Source organism: Oncorhynchus keta, unplaced genomic scaffold (assembly GCF_023373465.1).
Source record: "Oncorhynchus keta strain PuntledgeMale-10-30-2019 unplaced genomic scaffold, Oket_V2 Un_contig_17044_pilon_pilon, whole genome shotgun sequence".
Taxonomy (NCBI): Eukaryota; Metazoa; Chordata; class Actinopteri; order Salmoniformes; family Salmonidae; genus Oncorhynchus; species Oncorhynchus keta.
Genome location: NW_026280254.1, coordinates 1 through 10,718, shown reverse-complemented (window position 1 = coordinate 10,718; position 10,718 = coordinate 1). Strand labels below are relative to the sequence as shown.

The window sequence follows — 10,718 nt, the reverse complement described above, 5'->3', positions numbered from 1 at the left end:
AGGGACATGAGAGGACGGTGCAGTACCTCCAGAGACTGGGTGAGTTAACCTCCCAACATCAACTTAACGCTGATGGTTTGAACGATATTGGATTAAACATCCAAGTAAATGAACACTGGGATTGAAACATACAATAGGCTTTCCACACAGCAGAGTTTTTATTTTATTTTACCTTTATTTATCCAGGCAAGTCAGTTAAGAACAAATTCTTATTTTCAATGACGGCCTAGGAACAGTGCCTTGTTCAGGGGCAGAACGACAGATTTGTACCTTGTCAGCTTGGGGGTTTGAACTTGCAACCTTCCGGTTACTAGTCCAACGCTCTAACCACTAGGCTACCCTGCCGCCCCAGCAGATGTTATAGTTGATGCGTGTATGACGGCACTAACGAAGAGAACACCACAGTCGATATAGCTCCACAAACAACACCATATGAGTTAACCTTTAACCTTTCCACCATTCTCACACGTCCAACCCTGTCTTCTGAGCGTACCATTAATCATCTCTTTATCATTATCTTGTCAGGGATGGAGAATCTGGTCATTATCTTTGAGTTCTCTCCCTGGGTTCTGAAGATCTGTCCTGAGGACGGACTCAAGGTGAGACAGGATTGTCAGGAGTTGGAATTGTCTTTGCCTACCCTAGTTGACTGCACTGTTTGTTGGAACGTTGCTGCGGGGAATTACTTCCATTCAGCCACGAGCATTAATGAGGTCGGGCACTGATGTTGGGCGATTAGGCCTGGATCACAGACGGTGCTCCAATTCATCCCGAAGGTGTTCGATGGGGTTGAGCTCAGGGCTCTGTGCAGGCCAGTGAAGTTCTTCCACACCGATATTGACAAACCATTTATTTTATAGACCTCGCTTTGTGTACTGGGGCATTGTCATACTGAAACAGGAAAGGGCCTCCCCCAAAATGTTGGATGCACAGAAACATCTAGAATGTCATTGTGTAGGGTAAAGATTTCCCTTCACTGGAACTAAGGCCCAAATCATGAAAAACACCCCCAGACCATTACTCCTCCTCCACCAAACTTTACAGTTGGCAGGTAGCGTTCTACTGGCATCTTCCAAACTCAGATTTGTCTGTCAGACTGTCAGATTGATTCGGCATCCCAGAGAATGCGTTTCCTCTGCTCAAATCAAAACAAATGTTATTGGTCACATACACATGGTCAGCAGATGTTATTGGTCACATGGTTAGCAGATGTTATTGGTCAGCAGATGTTATTGGTCACACGGTCAGCAGATGTTATTGGTCAGCAGATGTTATTGGTCACACGCTCAGCAGATGTTATTGGTCAGCAGATGTTATTGGTCGGCAGATGTTATTGGTCGGCAGATGTTATTGGTCAGCAGATGTTATTGGTCACACGGTCAGCAGATGTTATTGGTCGGCAGATGTTATTGGTCACATGGCCAGCAGATGTTATTGGTCACACGGTCAGCAGATGTTCAAATCAAATTTATTTGTCACATACACATGGTTAGCAGATGTTAATGCGAGTGTAGCGAAATGCTTGTGCTTGCAGATGTTGTAGGTCACATGGTCGGCAGATGTTGTAGGTCACATGGTCGGCAGATGTTGTAGGTCACATGGTCGGCAGATGTTGAAGGTCACATGGTCGGCAGATGTTGTAGGTCACATGGTCGGCAGAAGTTGTAGGTCACATGGTCGGCAGATGTTGTAGGTCACATGGTCGGCAGATGTTGTAGGTCACATGGTCGGCAGATGTTGTAGGTCACATGGTCGGCAGATGTTGTAGGTCATGGTCGGCATGGTCACATGGTGGCAGATGTTGTAGGTCACATGGTCGGCAGATGTTGTAGGTCACATGGTCGGCAGATGTTGTAGGTCACATGGTCGGCAGATGTTGTAGGTCACATGGTCGGCAGATGTTGTAGGTCACATGGTCGGCAGATGTTGTAGGTCACATGGTCGGCAGATGTTGTAGGTCACATGGTCGGCAGATGTTGTAGGTCACATGGTCGGCAGATGTTGTAGGTCACATGGTCGGCAGATGTTGTAGGTCACATGGTCGGCAGATGTTGTAGGTCACATGGTCGGCAGATGTTGTAGGTCACATGGTCGGCAGATGTTGTAGGTCACATGGTCGGCAGATGTTGTAGGTCACATGGTCGGCAGATGTTGTAGGTCACATGGTCGGGCAGATGTTGTAGGTCACATGGTCGGCAGATGTTGTAGGTCACATGGTCGGCAGATGTTGTAGGTCACATGGTCGGCAGATGTTGTAGGTCACATGGTCGGCAGATGTTGTAGGTCACATGGTCGGCAGATGTTGTAGGTCACATGGTCGGCAGATGTTGTAGGTCACATGGTCGGCAGATGTTGTAGGTCACATGGTCGGCAGATGTTGTAGGTCACATGGTCGGCAGATGTTGTAGGTCACATGGTCGGCAGATGTTGTAGGTCACATGGTCGGCAGATGTTGTAGGTCACATGGTCGGCAGATGTTGTAGGTCACATGGTCGGCAGATGTTGTAGGTCACATGGTCGGCAGATGTTGTAGGTCACATGGTCGGCAGATGTTGTAGGTCACATGGTCGGCAGATGTTGTAGGTCACATGGTCGGCAGATGTTGTAGGTCACATGGTCGGCAGATGTTGTAGGTCACATGGTCGGCAGATGTTGTAGGTCACATGGTCGGCAGATGTTGTAGGTCACATGGTCGGCAGATGTTGTAGGTCACATGGTCGGCAGATGTTGTTGGTCACATGGTCGGCAGATGTTGTAGGTCACATGGTCGGCAGATGTTGTAGGTCACATGGTCGGCAGATGTTGTAGGTCACATGGTCGGCAGATGTTGTAGGTCACATGGTCGGCAGATGTTGTAGGTCACATGGTCGGCAGATGTTGTTGGTCACATGGTCGGCAGATGTTGTTGGTCACATGGTCGGCAGATGTTGTTGGTCACATGGTCGGCAGATGTTGTTGGTCACATGGTCGGCAGATGTTGTAGGTCACATGGTCGGCAGATGTTGTAGGTCACATGGTCGGCAGATGTTGTTGGTCACATGGTCGGCAGATGTTGTAGGTCACATGGTCGGCAGATGTTGTAGGTCACATGGTCGGCAGATGTTGTAGGTCACATGGTCGGCAGATGTTGTTGGTCACATGGTCGGCAGATGTTGTTGGTCACATGGTCGGCAGATGTTGTTGTAGGTCACATGGTCGGCAGATGTTGTAGGTCACATGGTCGGCAGATGTTGTAGGTCACATGGTCGGCAGATGTTGTAGGTCACATGGTCGGCAGATGTTGTAGGTCACATGGTCGGGCAGATGTTGTAGGTCACATGGTCGGCAGATGTTGTAGGTCACATGGTCGGCAGATGTTGTAGGTCACATGGTCGGCAGATGTTGTAGGTCACATGGTCGGCAGATGTTGTAGGTCACATGGTCGGCAGATGTTGTAGGTCACATGGTCGGCAGATGTTGTAGGTCACATGGTCGGCAGATGTTGTAGGTCACATGGTCGGCAGATGTTGTAGGTCACATGGTCGGCAGATGTTGTAGGTCACATGGTCGGCAGATGTTGTAGGTCACATGGTCGGCAGATGTTGTAGGTCACATGGTCGGCAGATGTTGTAGGTCACATGGTCGGCAGATGTTGTAGGTCACATGGTCGGCAGATGTTGTAGGTCACATGGTCGGCAGATGTTGTAGGTCACATGGTCGGCAGATGTTGTAGGTCACATGGTCGGCAGATGTTGTAGGTCACATGGTCGGCAGATGTTGTAGGTCACATGGTCGGCAGATGTTGTAGGTCACATGGTCGGCAGATGTTGTAGGTCACATGGTCGGCAGATGTTGTAGGTCACATGGTCGGCAGATGTTGTAGGTCACATGGTCGGCAGATGTTGTAGGTCACATGGTCGGCAGATGTTGTAGGTCACATGGTCGGCAGATGTTGTAGGTCACATGGTCGGCAGATGTTGTAGGTCACATGGTCGGCAGATGTTGTAGGTCACATGGTCGGCAGATGTTGTAGGTCACATGGTCGGCAGATGTTGTAGGTCACATGGTCGGCAGATGTTGTAGGTCACATGGTCGGCAGATGTTGTAGGTCACATGGTCGGCAGATGTTGTAGGTCACATGGTCGGCAGATGTTGTAGGTCACATACATGGTCGGCAGATGTTGTAGGTCACATGGTCGGCAGATGTTGTAGGTCACATGGTCGGCAGATGTTGTAGGTCACATGGTCGGCAGATGTTGTAGGTCACATGGTCGGCAGATGTTGTAGGTCACATGGTCGGCAGATGTTGTAGGTCACATGGTCGGCAGATGTTGTAGGTCACATGGTCGGCAGATGTTGTAGGTCACATGGTCGGCAGATGTTGTAGGTCACATGGTCGGCAGATGTTGTAGGTCACATGGTCGGCAGATGTTGTAGGTCACATGGTCGGCAGATGTTGTAGGTCACATGGTCGGCAGATGTTGTAGGTCACATGGTCGGCAGATGTTGTAGGTCACATGGTCGGCAGATGTTGTAGGTCACATGGTCGGCAGATGTTGTAGGTCACATGGTCGGCAGATGTTGTAGGTCACATGGTCGGCAGATGTTGTAGGTCACATGGTCGGCAGATGTTGTAGGTCACATGGTCGGCAGATGTTGTAGGTCACATGGTCGGCAGATGTTGTAGGTCACATGGTCGGCAGATGTTGTAGGTCACATGGTCGGCAGATGTTGTTGGTCACATGGTCGGCAGATGTTGTAGGTCACATGGTCGGCAGATGTTGTAGGTCACATGGTCGGCAGATGTTGTAGGTCACATGGTCGGCAGATGTTGTAGGTCACATGGTCGGGTCAGATGTTGTAGGTCACATGGTCGGCAGATGTTGTAGGTCACATGGTCGGCAGATGTTGTAGGTCACATGGTCGGCAGATGTTGTAGGTCACATGGTCGGCAGATGTTGTAGGTCACATGGTCGGCAGATGTTGTAGGTCACATGGTCGGCAGATGTTGTAGGTCACATGGTCGGCAGATGTTGTAGGTCACATGGTCGGCAGATGTTGTAGGTCACATGGTCGGCAGATGTTGTAGGTCACATGGTCGGCAGATGTTGTAGGTCACATGGTCGGCAGATGTTGTAGGTCACATGGTCGGCAGATGTTGTAGGTCACATGGTCGGCAGATGTTGTAGGTCACATGGTCGGCAGATGTTGTAGGTCACATGGTCGGCAGATGTTGTAGGTCACATGGTCGGCAGATGTTGTAGGTCACATGGTCGGCAGATGTTGTAGGTCACATGGTCGGCAGATGTTGTAGGTCACATGGTCGGCAGATGTTGTAGGTCACATGGTCGGCAGATGTTGTAGGTCACATGGTCGGCAGATGTTGTAGGTCACATGGTCGGCAGATGTTGTAGGTCACATGGTCGGCAGATGTTGTAGGTCACATGGTCGGCAGATGTTGTAGGTCACATGGTCGGCAGATGTTGTAGGTCACATGGTCGGCAGATGTTGTAGGTCACATGGTCGGCAGATGTTGTAGGTCACATGGTCGGCAGATGTTGTAGGTCACATGGTCGGCAGATGTTGTAGGTCACATGGTCGGCAGATGTTGTAGGTCACATGGTCGGCAGATGTTGTAGGTCACATGGTCGGCAGATGTTGTAGGTCACATGGTCGGCAGATGTTGTAGGTCACATGGTCGGCAGATGTTGTAGGTCACATGGTCGGCAGATGTTGTAGGTCACATGGTCGGCAGATGTTGTAGGTCACATGGTCGGCAGATGTTGTAGGTCACATGGTCGGCAGATGTTGTAGGTCACATGGTCGGCAGATGTTGTAGGTCACATGGTCGGCAGATGTTGTTGGTCACATGGTCGGCAGATGTTGTTGGTCACATGGTCGGCAGATGTTGTAGGTCACATGGTCGGCAGATGTTGTAGGTCACATGGTCGGCAGATGTTGTAGGTCACATGGTCGGCAGATGTTGTAGGTCACATGGTCGGCAGATGTTGTAGGTCACATGGTCGGCAGATGTTGTTGGTCACATGGTCGGCAGATGTTGTTGGTCACATGGTCGGCAGATGTTGTTGGTCACATGGTCGGCAGATGTTGTAGGTCACATGGTTAGCAGATGTTAATGTGTAGTGAAATGCTTGTGCTTCTAGTTCAGACCGTGCAGTAATATCTAACCTGTAATCTAACAATTCCCCAACAACTACCTAATACACACAAATCTAAAGAGATGGAATAAGAATATGTACATATAAAGATATGGATGAGCGATGGCCGAACGGCAGGCAAGATGTAATAGATGATATAAAATACAGTATATACATATGAGATGAGTAATGTATGGTATGTAAACATTAAATGAAGTGGCATTATTTAAAGTGGCTAGTGATACATTTTTACATCCAATTTTTCCATTATTAAAGTGGCTGGAGTTGAGTCAGTGTGTTGGCAGTAGCCACTCAATGTTAGTGGTGGCTGTTTAACAGTCTGATGGCCTTGAGATAGAAGCTGTTTTTCGGTCCCAGCTTTGATGCACCTGTACTGACCTCGCCTTCTGGATGATAGCGGGGTGAACAGGCAGTGGTTCGGGTGGTTGATGTCCTTGATGATCTTTATGGCCTTCCTGTAACATTGGGTGGTGTAGGTGTCCTGGACGGCAGGTAGTTTGCCCCCGGTGATGCGTTGTGCAGACCTCACTACCCTCTGGAGAGCCTTACGGTTGTGGGCGGAGCAGTTGCCGTACCAGGCGGTGATACGACATGCTGCGTCTGTAGAAGTTTGTGAGTGTTTTTGGTGACAAGATAAATTTCTTTTGAGTCAAATGGCGGTGTGCTTTACACCACTCCAGCCCAATGCTTGGCATTGCACATGGTGATCTTAGGCTTGTGTGAGGCTGCTCAGCCGTGGAAACCCATTTCATGGAGCTTCCGACAAACAGTCATTGTTTCCCGACGTTGCTTCCAGGGGCAGTTTGGAACTCGGTAGTGAGGGTTGCAATCGAGGACACGTGCTTCAGCACTCGGCGGTCCCGTTCTGTGAGCTGGTGTGGCCTACCACTTCGCGACTGAGCCGCTGTTGCTTCTAGACGTTTCCACCATCACAATAACAACACTTACAGTTGACCCGGGGGGCAGCTCTAGCCGGGCAGACATTTTAAGAACTGACTTGTTGGAAAGGTGGCATCCTATGACGCTGCCACGTTGTAAGTCACTGAGCTCTTCAGTAAGGGCCATTCTACTGACAGTGTTTGTCTATGGAGATTGCATGGATGTGTTTGATTCTCCAATGTCAATGCATACGTCATATACATATGGTTTCTGTCCTTCAGATCTTCACTGAGGACCTGACGGAGGTAGAGACCCTGCCCAGAGACAAGGTCCTGAACTTCCTGCAGGAGGGCTTTAAGGAGCTGACTATCCCCTACCTGGAGCACATCGTACACGTCTGGGAGGAGACGGAGCCAGAGTTCCATAACATCCTCATTCAGCTGTACCTGGAGAGGGTCCAGGGGCTCATGAAGCAGTACCTCAACTCCCTGCCTGAGGGTAAGACCTGCTACTACTACCACTAATATACTACTAATACTACTAATATAACTACCTGGAGAGGGTCCAGGGGCTCATGAAGCAGTACCTCAACTCCCTGCCTGAGGGTAAGACCTGCTACTACTATCACTAATATACTACTAATACTACTAATATAACTACCTGGAGAGGGTCCAGGGGCTCATGAAGCAGTACCTCAACTCCCTGCCCGAGGGTAAGACCTGGTACTACTACTAATACTACTAATACTATAACTACCTGGTGAGGGTCCAGGGGCTCATGAAGCAGTACCTCAACTCCCTGCCTGAGGGTAAGACCTAATACTACTACTACTACTAATACTACTAATACTACTACTACTACTAATACTACTACTATAACTACCTGGAGAGGGTCCAGGGGCTCATGAAGCAGTACCTCAACTCCCCGCCTGAGGGTAAGACCTGATACTACTACATTTTTTTTTGGGGGGGCTAAGGAATATCTAGTATCATTGATCTATAACAGAAAAAGTAGTCCCAGCACACTGCCCTGAGGTACTCCACAGCCCCCAGCACACTGCGCGGAGGTACTCCACAGCCCCCAGCACACTGCCCTGAGGTACTCCCCAGCACACTGCCCTGAGGTACTCCACAGCTGGGATCTGTCTGTTCTGTCTTCCTTGTCCTGTAGGGGTTCCTGCAGTGGCTGCTGGGAAGGAGGAGGGGGACCTGGGAGAGTTTAGGAACAAGCTTCTATGTTTCCTGGAGGTCTCTACCAGCTACGAGCCTGGATGTCTTATCAGTGACTTCCACTTTGACGGTAAGAATGGGATAGTTAGGTGGGGAAATATTCGATGAAGTTACATATTGCAATATTATTTTGGATGATATATTCATATGTTGACTCAAGTATCGATTTGTACTTGCTAGGTAGCATTAGCTTGCGCTAGTTGTCTGTACATGCACCGAAACGGCAGTATTGTTCATCCTATAGCTTATTCTTCATCTTCTTTGAAAAAGTGAGCCAATATGTTTTCAGCACTTATTTCCATGACTCTTGTCGCTCTGCAGGAGACATACACTGAGTGTACAAAACATTATGAACACCTTCCTAATATTGAGTTGCACCCCCTAATGCCTGCAGAACAGCCTCTATTCGTTGGGACATGGACTCTACGAGATTGTTGGCCCAAGTAGAATCCAATGCTCCCCACAGTTACCAAGTTGGCTGGATGTCCTTTGGGTGGTGAACAAGTCTTGAGGCACACGGGGGACTATTGAGTGTGGAAAACCCAGCAGCATTGCAGTTCTTGACACACTCAAACCGGTGCACCTACTACCATACCCCGTTCAAAGGCACTTAAATATTTTGTCTTTGCCCATTCACCATCTGAATAGCACACACTGACCTGATGGCTCCTTGCTGTCCCCAGTCCACCTGGTTGTGCTGCTGCTCCAGTTTCAGCTGTTCTGCCTGCAGCTATGAAACCCTGACCTGTTCACCGGACGTGCTACCTGTCCCAGACCTGCTGTTTCAACTCTCTCTCTACCGCACCTGCTGTCTCTAACTCTGAATAATCGGCTATGAAAAAGCCAACTGAAATATACTCCTGAGGTGGTGACTTGCTGCACCCTCGACAACTACTGTGATTATTATTATTTGACCCTGCTGGTCATCTATGAACATTTGAACATCTTGGCCATGTTTTGTTATAATCTCCACCCGGCACAGCCAGAAGAGGACTGGCCAGCCCTCATAGCCTGGTTCCTCTCCAGGTTTATAATCTCCACCCGGCACAGCCAGAAGAGGACTGGCCACCCTCATAGCCTGGTTCCTCTCTACCCGGCACAGCCAGAAGAGGACTGGCCACCCCACATAGCCTGGTTCCTCTCTAGGTTTCTTCCTAGGTTTTAGCCTTTCTAGGAGTTTTTCCTAGCCACCGTGCTTCTACACCTGCATTGCTTGCTGTTTGGGGTTTTAGGCTGGGTTTCTGTACAGCACTTTGAGATATCAGCTGATGTAAGATATTTTGAATTTGATTGATACACAATCCATGTCTCAAGGCTTACAAATCCTTCTTTAACCTGTCTCCCTCCCCTTCATCTACATGTCTCCTCCCTTCATCTACATGTCTCCTCCCCCCTTCATCTACACTGATTGAAGTGGATGTAACAGGTGACATCAATAAGGAATCGTATCTTTCACCTGGATTCACCTGGTCAGTCTGTCATGGAAAGAGCAGCTGTTCCTAATGTTTTGTGCACTGTGAACAATATGTTTGAAACATCAAATCACAAAGTCGCAGTATCGAATCACATCACAGTACATACAGAATCATGAGAATCACAGTACATAGAGAATCACAGTACATAGAGAATCATGAGAATCACAATACATGCAGAATCATGAGAATCACAATACATAGAGAATCATGAGAATCACAATACATAGAGAATCATGAGAATCACAATACATAGAGAATCATGAGAATCACAATACATAGAGAATCACAGTACATAGAGAATCAGTATGGTGATACTGGCCATCCATTCCCAGCCCTAGTGGTCATGGTAGAGACGGTTGGTCTTGTCCTCTCTTAGTGATCGCATGCGGTCCTTTGAACGCAATGATTGTAAGTCGCTCTTGAGTGTTTGCTAAATAACTCATAATGTAAAATGTATGCCATCTATGTCTATGCTGGTCCCAGATCTGTGTGTGCTGACCTGTCAACTCCTATGGTCATTACCTAGCCTGATCCCAGATCTGTTTGTGTTGTCTTGTCAACTCCTATGGTCATTACCTAGCCTGATCCCAGATCTGTTTGTGTTGTCCTGTCAACTCCTATGGTCATTACCAGCCTGATCCCAGATCTGTTTGTGTTGTCCTGTCAACTCCTATGGTCATTACCTAGCCTGATCCCAGATCTGTGTGTGCTGACCTGTCAACTCCTATGGTCATTACCTAGCCTGGTCCCAGATCTGTTTGTGTTGTCCTGTCAACTCCTATGGTCATTACCTAGCCTGATCCCAGATCTGTTTTGTGTTGTCCTGTCAACTCCTATGGTCATTACCTAGCCTGATTCCAGATCATACTATTATATTATAATGAAGTCTATGATTTGATAGAGCAGTCTGACTGAGCGGTGGTAGGCAGCAGTAGGCTCGTAAGCATTCATTCAAACTTTACAGCGTTTTGCCAGCA

The 10,718-nt window shown here is 48.5% G+C and overlaps 1 protein-coding gene across 1 annotated transcript; it reads left to right on the top strand.

Annotated features, from left to right (window-relative positions):
* Window positions 1–6: 6 nt before the first annotated feature.
* On the top strand, window positions 7–8,336 carry LOC118369020 (vam6/Vps39-like protein; the record flags this gene model as incomplete). The annotated part of the gene is made up of 4 exons (XM_052503302.1): window positions 7–39; window positions 526–599; window positions 7,319–7,535; window positions 8,208–8,336. Coding segments are annotated over exons 2-4 (418 nt in total), but the record flags the coding sequence as incomplete, so codon positions are not given.
* Window positions 8,337–10,718: the final 2,382 nt, after the last annotated feature.